This window comes from Rhinoderma darwinii, chromosome 12, assembly GCF_050947455.1.
Source record: "Rhinoderma darwinii isolate aRhiDar2 chromosome 12, aRhiDar2.hap1, whole genome shotgun sequence".
Lineage (NCBI taxonomy): Eukaryota > Metazoa > Chordata > Amphibia > Anura > Rhinodermatidae > Rhinoderma > Rhinoderma darwinii.
Genome location: NC_134698.1, coordinates 51,424,885 through 51,437,276, shown reverse-complemented (window position 1 = coordinate 51,437,276; position 12,392 = coordinate 51,424,885). Strand labels below are relative to the sequence as shown.

General features: G+C 40.8%; 1 protein-coding gene across 1 annotated transcript in view; it reads right to left on the bottom strand.

The window, feature by feature from the left end:
* Positions 1 to 2,582: 2,582 nt before the first annotated feature.
* Positions 2,583 to 12,392, bottom strand: part of CHRM5 (cholinergic receptor muscarinic 5) — a 173,636-nt gene continuing 163,826 nt past the window's right edge. The window contains exon 2 of the mRNA XM_075844919.1: positions 2,583 to 5,777. Coding sequence (XP_075701034.1) covers positions 4,143 to 5,720 — 1,578 coding nt within the window. The 5' untranslated portion in view covers positions 5,721 to 5,777 and the 3' untranslated portion in view covers positions 2,583 to 4,142. The remainder of the gene's footprint in view (positions 5,778 to 12,392) is intronic.

Genomic DNA, 12,392 nt, shown 5'->3' with positions numbered 1-12,392 from the left:
TGCAGTGTATCCGCCCTGTGTGAACATACCCTTAGGCTTATAGGACCTGAAGCATTTCACATAGTGAACAGGATATCCTACTTAAGGCCCCTTTGCAAAGAATAATCCTTTAAAAAAATGGTGGGTTAAAAAGTATATCCTGAATATCAAGCAGCATTTACATTTACTGATCGTGCCACTGATAATGTAAATTTTTACTGCGGTACGATCGTTTATCGCTGATTTTTTTTCTTAATTTACACAGGCCAATTACTGTTACAACCACTAGGAAATTAATGAATCATAACTATAGTTGCTTAGTGTAAACGAGCCTTTAGGCCACATGCAGACATTGCGTAATGGTCCCATCCGAGCCTGTCTTGCTACTGTCTGAAGCTACCACAGGTACAACCATATGAACTATAGACTTTGTCCTGTGTCCTGTTGGCCAGCTGCCATACCGTTAAAGCGGTACGGCACAGTGGATCCACACACCCTACGTGTCAAAATCGCAGTAAAATGTATGCGTTTGTCTGATGCGTTTTTCTGCCGAAAGGCAAAACCGCCGCAAAACCGCACTGTGTGAATACACCCCTTAGAGCCCACTCTTAACAGGTCACTTCCACAGCATTGGCATATGGCTGATTCAAGAAGGGTAAAGGGGAAGAACCAAATAAGTTTTTTCAAATATTTAAAGAGGCTCTGTCACCATTAGAAGTGCCCTATCTCCTACATAAGGAGATGGGCGCTATAATGTAGGCGACAGCAGTGCTTTTTATTTTTAAAAAAACGATCTGTTTTCACCACTTTATTAGCGATTTTAGCTTTATGCTAATGAGTTGCTTAATGCCCAAGTGGGCGTGTTTTTACTTTAGACCAAGTGGGCGTTGTACAGAGGAGTGTATGACGATGACCAATCAGCATCATACACTCCTCTCCATTCATTTACACAGCGCATAGGGATCCTTTTAGATCACTGTGTGCTGTTTTATACTAACACATTAACAATACTGTGTTTAGACAGTGAATAGACATTCCACGGGATGTCTATTCACAATCCCTGCAGTTCGTTACTGTTTCTGTGGTAGTTACAGCAGAGCAAAGCATAATCTCGTTGTAACCTGTCATCTACAGCGTAATCTTGCGAGATTACGCTTGCTCTGCTGTAACTACCACAGAAACAGTAACGAAGTGCAGGGATTGTGAATAGACATCCCGTGGAATGTCTATTCACTGTCTAAACACTTCAGTATTGTTAATGTGTTAGTATAAGACAGCACATAAGGATCTAAAAGGATCCCTATGCTCTGACTAAATGAATGGAGAGAAGTGCATGACGTTGATTGATCAGCGTCATACACTGCTCTGTACAACGCCCACTTGGTCTAAAGTAAAAACACGCCTACTTGGGCATTAAGCAACTCATTAGCATAAATCTAAAATCGCTAATAAAGTGGTAAAAATAGATAGTTTTTTTAAATAAAAAGCACTGTTGTCACCTACATTATAGCACCGATTTCCTTATATAGGAGATAGGGCACTTATAATGTGGTGACAGAGTCTCTTTAAGTGTATTTGAATGATGAAATACAAGAGGATATAGAAGAAAATAATAAACCAGAATGGATTCATGAAAAACAGGTAAAAGGATTAAAGGGGGCGTCCCATCTGAAGCATTTATGCCAGGTATGGGGTTCCCAACAGCTGCTTGCTACATTGGCTACAATGGAGAGCTGAGACACCCACGTATCAAGTTTTTCTAACATATGTAGTGGGGATTGCCATTAATGCTTTAGATGGGAAAACTCCTTTAAGAGGAGGAGGTCATGTGTCTTTATGTGATATATTAGGATTTTGCTAAGTAATTTGAAAATGCAGTGTCCTTTGTATAGTCCAGTGTGCAAAGGGATTGGCTAGGGAACATTTACTTTGGTGTGCAAGCTGGCCCTTTAAGGCGCATGCACCCTATGGGCTGCAGTGGGGAAAAGGGTTCAAAGGTGGGCAACTAGATTAATAAACGGGAGATGGTACGGTTTAAGTAATATGACAAAATATTAAAATCTATGCTAAACTGCGTTCACATCTGTATTGGAGGCTCCATCATTTGTCTCTGTCACAGATTCTGCCAAAAATCCCGGACAAAATAGCGCCGCACGCAGCACCATTTTGTCTGGGAAAATCACGGAAACAAAGACAGAAAACCGACAGGACCTATTAAAGACAATGGGTTCCATTGGGTGCCGCTGACATCCATTATATAACAAATTTGAAGCAAAAACAAACTTTGTAAGCCTGTTCATGAGCCAATGCTCTGATTTATCCACATTTCAACAGTGGTACAACTTATCATTACCACTAGATCTGCGCTCCATGAAGTCAGGAGGAAAACTCTACAGGTGAACTGATGATTCTGACAAGGTAAGCCAACAAGACAGGCCAATCGCATGTTGATATTTATAGATAATGGATGCTATTATATTTATAAAGCAAGACAACAAATGAAAAGACACGGGCACAAGAACTATTGTGAAAATGGTATGTATTGACAAACAGAATCTTCACACCATTATGCAAACATAAAAACACATTTATTATTACTTATGTATAAAAAAGAACGATTTTGAATGAAAGACAAAATTCATTGGAGATTCTGTGGTACTGGAATTGAAGAAATTTGAGTTTTTTTCTTTACCATTTAATTTCTGTCTCCTGTCTTTCATCCTTTCTTACCTCTGTACGGCTTTCCTGTATCGGTAAACTGTGTGTACTACTGTACATGATCAGAGTTCATCAATTGTATAACCTAGATCTGAGAATTCAATGTAGAACAGTCTCAGCAAGTATATATTATATCAGTATCATGAGAAGCAGCATAGAACAGTTTAACAATCATAATTCACCAGTGCAATTCCAACCCTAGGATCATTTTTACTATGTAGTAGCTATGTATTCTAATAGTCTGACTGTCCTACCAGATCTAGTACTAGGAGGGTACCTAATGTGGTCCTTTCGAACAATGCAATATGTGTAAATCCACTTAGTACTACTTTTTAGGTAATCTGAAGGGTGTAGTTACTTGTTGTTAAAATGTTAACTTTGTTCTGTTCACAAATTAATTATATGAGTGGTAAGGGTATATGTGCCAAAGAAAGCTAAACACTATCTAAAATAGTTAGTGATATGCTGGTAAGTAAAAGGAAATAATTTTTGGTGAAGGCTCGTATTTTATCCAAAAAATTGGAAACCATTAGAAAACATTGTACTGCTTTAATAATAGACATATCAATGCTTCAAAGTTGATGTTTACTTTATCAAGTTCTTAATTCATAAATCTTCTTGTCAGTTACATTGATGCATTACCTTATACTGACCCCAATAAAGCAAAATTAAAGTTGGGATACATGTAAACATAAACAGAACAGTAAACAAACTTTACGTGAGTTTTACTGGACAGGTACAAATTTGTCACTTCCCACCATACAATAGAACAGTAAAATTTTCTGCGTTTGTTTCTTTTTTTTGCTAATACAATGTAAGGACATTTTCGTCCATAAAACATTTGACACTTTGCCACTGATATCAAATTAATTTAAGAGAACAGTTCGCAGTTACTTATCTAGAACTGCTCTTGACTGTACAACATCAAATATTAAGAAGTCATCATAATAAAAGCAGCATATCATGTGTAGCACTCACAATGACTGAATCCCACTGTTTGCACAGTAACATGATAACAATTGATAGGCTTCCTAACTCTATGAAAGGCTGGAGCTTTGCTTTAAGAAAGCTCAATTCTGTTTCTGGTGCACTTATTCCATATATTTGACTTTAAGAGTTTTCTTGAAGCCACTAGCATGCAGCGGCACTCAAAACAAGACCCATATCAAAAGGCATTGGAGACCATTTAGCTTGTAGGAAAGAGGTGGGTGATCATTTGCTTTACAGTGATTTTTTTAGGGTGTGTAATTTCCACTGTTCACCACAAATGTATACACAGCATTGGCTAAACACAGCAATGTGGTCAACAGTCAACACAGCTGTTATGAAGGGGGAAAAAGTGCATCTCCACGACACTCTACGAGCCGTCCTACAGTCCCCAGTTCTGCTATGATTTTGACTGCACCGTAGCTCTTGCCATAATACAGTGCTTGAATGTACTGCTTTCAAGGTAGCTTGTTATGGCTTTGAGCATGTTGTCCATACCAATACAATTTCTCCTCCACACTTTTTTTTTTCCAGCGACATAGCAGCAACATCTTAAATGTCTTACGAAACGTTTTGTTGCAAAGAGCATAGCAAATAGGATTGACTGTACTATTGACATAGCACAACCAGTAGCCTAGGTGCCATAGTGAGGATGGGATGCAGTTGTAGCAGAAAGTTGAAACCAGAACCATTATGTTGTAAGGAGTCCACGTGATGATAAATGCTAGAAGAATAGCACTTAGTGTTTGCGCTGCTTTGCGCTCTTTGATGAGAACCATTCTCTTGCGTTTGGTCATATGATTGCTGAAGTTGGGATCCATGCTTCTCAAAGAGTGTCCTTTAGACATAGATGAGCAAGGAGTGATTTTTACTTTTCTGCACCCATTATTGACCTCCTGAGATCCATCATCATTCACGACAATTCTAAATTTGTAAGAAACACACTTTTGACTCTTTTGTGCTTGACTTTTACCTGGAGTTAAGAAAAATCTTTCATTATCATAATCATTTAGCACTGGCTGCTCTTTTGCGAGAATATGCTTTGTTTCTTCTTCTTTTTGAGCTGCGGTTTGATTCTTGTAGGCACCCTGGAAGACAGCTTCCTTAGCTTGCTTGTCCTCATCATCTGAGGAGGGGTAGCTACTGCAGGTTGTCAGCTGGTCCTCTTTAGCCCACTCATTACAAATGTTGGGACTGTGGGAGATCTTGACTGTAGCAGAGGTACTGCGGCTGGATGATGACCATGAGGCCTGGCACCGTTCTCTTTTGGTGAGTGTTTGCTGCTTGCAACTGAAACAGGATTTTAGCAGCGCCCCCTGTGGCCTCATCATCTCAAAATCAGCTACTGACTCAGAACCCTGCAACTCAGCCAGATCTTTGGTGCGTTTTTCTGTTTCTTTATAGATACGGCAGTATAAAATGGTCATGACAGACACAGGGATATAAAAGGCAGCAATGGCCGTTCCAAAGGTGATTATTGGTTGATACAGAAACTGTATCTGACATTCTTCAGCGGGCACAGTGCGCTCCCCAACCAAATATTGCCAACAAAGTATTGCTGGAGCCCACAGAATGAAGGAAATAAACCAAGCCAGTCCAATCATGATCCCAGCCCTCTTAGGAGTTCGTTTTGCCCTGTAGGTTAATGGTCTTGTTATAGAAAAGTATCTGTCAAAACTAATAACCAACAGGTTCATTACAGAGGCATTACTAGCCACATAATCCAGAGCAAGCCAAAGATCACATGTCAGACTACCCAAAGACCAGTGACCAATCAAAATGTAAGATGTGTAAAGATTCATGGAGAAGATGCCAATGATGAGGTCAGCACAGGCCAAACTCAGAAGGTAATAGTTGTTCACAGTCTTTAGCTGACTGTTTACCTTAAAGGAAACCATCACAAGGATATTTCCTACTATCGTTATCAGACTGACTACTGCACTGACTGTGGCAATAGTTATAACTTCCCAAAGGCTGTGAGCTTTCAAGGGGTTTGTCACATTGGTGTGACTTATGGAAGTGGAGTTTGGTTCCATGTTCCTGATTTTCAGGGATCCTAAAGATGTGGAGACCAAAAAACAGCTGTGCAGGTTCTGAAATGAGAAGACAAATATATTTATGTTAGTAATACAATATTATTGTATTGTTAACAATTATACAGTATGGACGTTTATAAAGTAAAGTAGATAGAATGTATGGTGCTTTATCGGTGTGATAACTATGCTTAGTAATGCAAAGTCTGTTGTGTTACATATAAACTACAGAAAGTGCAGTACTTGCTAGTTGATTTCGATGGACATTTGTATTGTTGAATAGCATCAACGTTGCAGGATATTGATAAATCAAAATGCAGAGATGGCAGATATAATAGAAGTTATTTACTTTTCTACAAATAAAAAAAAACTTCTTTTAATGACTTCTGTTACTATAACAGTAAATTAATTGGATTTTCAGGGAACATAGAGCATAAAGATATAATTTAAAATACATTCCCTGCATTTCTAAATATACTCAGCTGAGTCCCTGATAAACTGGGGAGCAGGACCAATGTTCATTTAAATTTGGGGCATACGACATGTGTTTAGAGCCCCATGTATCATAGAGATGTAGCAAATTTTTATCTTGACTTTTAAGGCATTAAATACACAGTGGCAAGATCCTTTATCTTGACTTTTTCAATGACTTTTCCATGGCGTTTGTCAAGATAAACTTGGCAACATCTGTACATCCATGGATGATCATATAAAAACACATAAAAACAAACTTTATACCCCCAATCTCTGCAGACTCAGCACTCAGTAAAAAGCTCAGGCACACAACCATATTATAGCTCCATACAACCTCCGAGTTGTACAGACCCAAAATCCGGCATCCATAGTCTATGACGCATTACGGAATATGAAAAAAAAAACATGGCATGCCGTACAATAGAGGTAATCTCCCCAAAAACATTTCTTCTAGAGAATACCTCCATAATACGAGGCACCATATGGCAATACATAGAGTGCCTATAGCTCAGTAGTATGAAGACGTGGGGGCTCCATTTAGGCTCTGTGCCAATGAAAAACAGGGTCGCAAACAGTTACATTTAATGGTGCACATTATTGTCTGAAAATATTTTAATAACGGAAAGGATTGCCAATCATTGTTCAGAGACTTAGCAAGAGTTTTCTTCACCCAGGGCAAGGATTCAGTTTCCTGCCCTAGGCTTGTATCTAAATACTAAAGCATGTTTGAGCCCTCCTGGCACCCAAGGCACATGCCAACAAGCCACCTGCATAATACATTTTAGCGTTCTTACACTTTAAATTTGTAAATAAATTAATGTCCGTTCTACATCATTGATCATAGCTGTGCTAGCTGTACATATCCGAGCAAAATGATTCAGAACATAAGTCCCAAAGAAATAATTTCCTGACATTTCTCTATTAGCTTTCCTTATTTGCAATTTGCAACAGGACTTTTCATTTTCATTAAAAAGGAACTGGAGATGGGGAATTGGAAAAGTAACCCCCCTGAAAATTAGCCCAAAGGCCACCAGTGTTGCAAATAAATGGCACACATTCATATTATATGTATTCAAGTTGTACAAAATGAAAAGAAACGGTTGCTGTTTTTTTCTCCCAGAAACAGTGGCACCCTTGTCCGAGGGCTGTGTCTGATATTGTGCCTCAGCCCTATTCACTTGAACTGGGCTGACATGCAATACAAATCACAGAACATGGACAGGAGTGGCGCTATTTCTGGGAAAAGAAAGCAAACCCTTTTTACTGTATCTCAAACAACTCCTTCAAGGTTTCATGCACGTGGCAAAGGTTCTTAGATTCTGAATGAATCTGTGAAAAAAAACCTCTGTATGCCTCCGGATGAAATGAAAGCCATACAGAAGTACAGTATTATGGTTTCATACAACACTGGTATGGAGCTGTAATCCGGTCATGTACATAAATCCCAATACTAAGACTTCGTTCACATCTGCATCAGGGCTCCGTTCCGTCTGAGCTTTCCGTTGGAACGGAGCCCTGATTGACACAAGCGGAAACCATAGGTTTTTGTTTCCATCACCATTGATTTCAATGGTGATGGATCCGGTGCCAGGGCTCCATTCTGATGGAAAGCTCAGACGAAACGTCGGAACGGAGCCCTGACGCAGATGTGAACATAGCCTTAGTGAAACAGAGAAACAAATATTGCACCATGATAAGCAATATAGGATAAAATATCTATATATATATATATATATATATATATATATATGGACAAGACACTGCTGAAAATATATGTAAATGTATGTAACCAGTGTATCTTTTATGTTGTTTTTGTGGGAGAGGGGGAGATTATCTTCCCTTATCCATTCTTTATCTCACCTTAATAGATGTCCCCTTGTAACATAAACTGTTCTTCATCTTTAACGTTTATTCCTATCCCTACAGTGCTAGCGGATCTCTAAACTTCAAAGAGACCTCCTCTTTTTAGATGACCCTGGTCTTACCATAGTAATCGTCTCTTTCTGTAAGTGAGGGAGGGACAGTGACAATATCCACCCACACTCTGCCTATTACTGATGCACCATTTGCAGGGAAAGCGAGCAGAAAAGCAAAGTAAACTGTTATCTCCTGCAGATAAATGGTAATGATCCATATACAGGGAATACCCACTTAACGCATAGATAATGTGCTGTCTGAAGATTATGTATTGTCTGTTGTTGTGAAAGATCACCTTATTTATGGAGATAACTACAAATGGAGATTTGCAGTCCTGTGGGCACTGTATGAGTCACAGCTGGAAATAAGATCACGTGGCTTCAAGTATGCAAACAGGCCATGGTCCAAGCATATGACTCTATATGACACTCAATTAGAAAGTAAACACTCCATAAAGGTTTATGGTCTTTATGTTTCAATGTAAAACACTCTATGCAGCCAGAGATTGTACCACAACTGTTGTTGAATGAACTACTATCATCATGTTAATCTGCGTACTAAGGGTAAATTCACACGTAGCGAAAATACTGCGGATCTTCCGCTACGGATTGAGTTGCAGAAAATCCGCAGCATCATACAGTAGCAAAGTGGATGAGATTTGAACAAATCTCATCCAAACGATCTGTAAATGCAGAGCGGAAACATTTTTTTAGAAATGGACCTGCGGTGCGTTTTTTTAATCCGCAGCATGTCAATTTTATTTGCATAATCGCTGCCTATTTGTAAAACCCGCAGAACAAATAGAGGTTGTTGCGTTTCCACCGCAAAAAACGCAAATTAGAAAAAAATTCAAATATTATACTCAACCAGAATCTGTGTTTCTTCGTCCAGGCTGGCCTCCTGGGATGACGTTTCATGGGATAAAACGTCATCCCAGGAAGCCAGCCTGCAGGACGTCAAAGGGACGCGTCTCCATGGCTACATAAGTATCAAACTTTTATTTTTCTAAGTTGCATTTTTCCATGTCGGACATTCAAGCCAAAAACTGCACCACAATTTGGTGCGGTTTTTCAGCCGGAACTCCATGTGGCGCCCACGGCGGATACGCTATGTGCTTTTACGCAGCATATCCACCCTGTGTAGAACTAGCCTTCCAAGCCCTTTTACATGAGCCAATTATCGGGCAAACGAGCGTTCATTGGATTGTATTGTTTACGTAGCAAAAAATATTATCATTATCAGCAACACATCTCCCTGCGTAAACGTGCTGCCGACATGATAGAAATGTATGCGGACAAGCGATCTCAGTAACGATCACTCGTCCCCAGACATTACTAATCATTGCTCCTTGTGGAAGGAGCCAACGAGCGCAGATCAACAAGCTGCCGCATTGATCAGGTAAGGGGGTGCTATAAAGAGTGGGTATTGCGCTATCTACAGGGGGGCACTGTGTGGCGCCATATACAGTGGGCGCTGTGTGGCGCTATCTAGAGGAGGGCTGTGTGACAAATCTACAGGGGGTACTGTGGCATTATCTACGGTGGGTGTGTGGCACTATATAGGGGAAGGAGCTAGCGCTATATACAGCGGGGGTGGCGCTATCTACAGGGGGCACTGTGTGGTGCCATCTACAGTGGGTGTTGTGTGGCGCTATCTACAGGGGGGCTGTGTGACATTATCTACAGGGGGTACTCTGACATTATATACAGAGGGCACTGCGGCATTATCTACAGAGGGCACGGTTTCATTATCTACACATAAAATTCATCTGTTTTTAAAAATGTGTCAAAAACGGAAAACAAAGACATGGAACGGATACAATAAAGATGCAAAACGGCAGTCAAAAACGGAACTAGACGGACGTTTTTAATGGCTGACGCCCGAACCCTGTTGTGTGACTAGAAACAACAGCAATCCCTGTGTGGGTAGGAGATGTGGGGTGGTAGTGGGTAGCTGTAAATGCGCCAAAAATTTGCTACTAACTGAAGTTAGGGCTAGTGTTTGGCACCTTTGCAGGCTCATAAGGCTGCGTTGAAGATCTGATCTGAGTGGATAGCAGCTGCCTTCTGGTATCTCTCTCTTGGCGCTGGCCTTGGTGCTGCACTGAATATGACACACGTAACATTATAATGTGTGTGTCGGTCTTCAGTGTAGCGCTGAGGCCGGAGCAGAGAAGGAGTGCCCTGACATGGTACACAAGTATCTAATCTATCATGTATCCAATCTATCAAAAGCTATGCACCACTTTGATAAAATTGTCATAATTTCAGACCCTAGACTACCTTTTTGGTGGACCATTGTGGTAAAATCTGATGGTAAAAACCGATGACAACTAACGACAACTGATGGTTTTGTAGTAAAAATCATGAAAAAGCCTGATATCAACGGATACATTTTTGCATCAGTTGTAATCACTTGAGAGACAAAAAAAACTGATGCTGATACAACTGATATATGTGAACGCACCCTAAGAGGATCTTTACTCTTTTCCTTGGAATCATATATATTTTTTTCAAATCTGTTTTTTATTTTCAAAACCAAACAATACATACATAGTGAAATAGAAGAATAACTGTGCCCATGTGCAACATGGGTATTACATACATCACAAGGTTAATAGCTTTGAACAGCCGTACATTGTCTCATAACAAACCTTTCGGACATATGGCAGTACATATTCTTATCAAGACAAATCGAGGGCACATCAAGGAAGGGAAACAGAGATGAGGAGGGGGAGGGGGGTGGGTTACAAGGTTATGCATCCTACAATAAGTTGTCAAGGATCACCTATCAGGCTCAGTTCAAGCAAATATTCTCACTAGGAGACACATCTTAGGAGGAAATGTGTGCGTAAGCAATCAAAGTGCACCGGTTCTGTATCTTATCCATGGTTTCCAAATGTTTGAAAATTGTGTGTGAGTGTGGTCTTGCCAGCTGGTCAACTCCTCCAAACTACATATTTGATGTACTCTATCCAGCCATTGTGTTTTGGTTGGAGGTGCCGTCTGGAGCCAGCAAAGGGGGATTAAATATTTAGCTGCCGCTATTAAGTGGGTTGCTAGATGCGCTTTAGTGGGTTTAAATGACTGCGAGGGCAGCGCCAGAGCTATCAGTTCTATGGAGAGGTGAATCTCAGAACCACAAATCTTGTTAATGTCTAGGGATACCTCTTTCCAGAAGTCTGTGACCAGCGGGCAATACCACCAAATGTGGGACAATGTTCCCACATCCCTCTGACATCGCCAGCACATTCTAGAGGTTGATAGGCCCAGATGGTACAAGTCCTGTACTACCTTGTTAACAATTTATAGTGGTTCTCTTGGAGCTTGACACACCTAGAGAACCCATGAGAGTGTCTTAAGATCCATTTCTGCTCCGTGAACTTCTTGTTTAATTCCATTTCCCAGGACAATATAAAGGTGGGGGTGTCAGGTGAGTCCTGCTCAGTAGCATAGGATATAATCTAGATAGTTTGCATTTGGTCACTGACTTAGTGAGGAGTAGTTTCTCTAAGTCGCCTAGGTCCCTGTTGCCCTTCTGAGAAGAGAGGAATTTCGTGCAAATATGTTGTATATGGGTCAGTTGGAGAAAGTTGAGTGAGTTCGGCGATACCAGCGATCTAATTTTAGCAGGTGAGGGGACCGTATTAGTCTCCAGTAAGTCTGAAATGGTAGTTTCACATAGTAAACCCCATATGTCATCTGGTGGGGGGTCCCCATGCTCCATAGTGTAAGGCAACAGGGAGGCAGGCATAATCGGCGAGGACGTCAGGGGGGGTGTGCACCTGACTCTGTGAGATCTCCAAACCGAGAGTGTTCCCTTCAGCAAAGGGTTCTTAAAGGAACAGTGTCATCAGAAATTATTTTTTTATATGTTAAAGATGTTAGTGCTTTATTAAAAACTTTTATATTTATTTGTGTGTTTGTGTTTTACTTTTTCTTATTTTTACACTTTTTCTTCCCTATGGGGGCTGCCATTTTTTGTTCCATTTCTGTGTGTGTCGATTAACGACACATACAGACATGGAATACGGCAGCCACAGACCCATAGGGACTGCGAACGGCTCCCGTCCCATTGACTGCAGTGTACGGGGTCTGTGTGGGAACTGCGCATGCGCCGCTCCCACACAGTCCTATTCGAAATTGGCGCCGTCCGGCGCCATTTTCCTGTGGACCGGAAGTCGCGGCCGGACAGTAATATTACTACTTCCGGTCGCGGCTTCCGGATTTCTGCACTTGCACCAGCGGCAGCAAACGGAGCGGACGGGCCGGAGGGAGCCGCGGC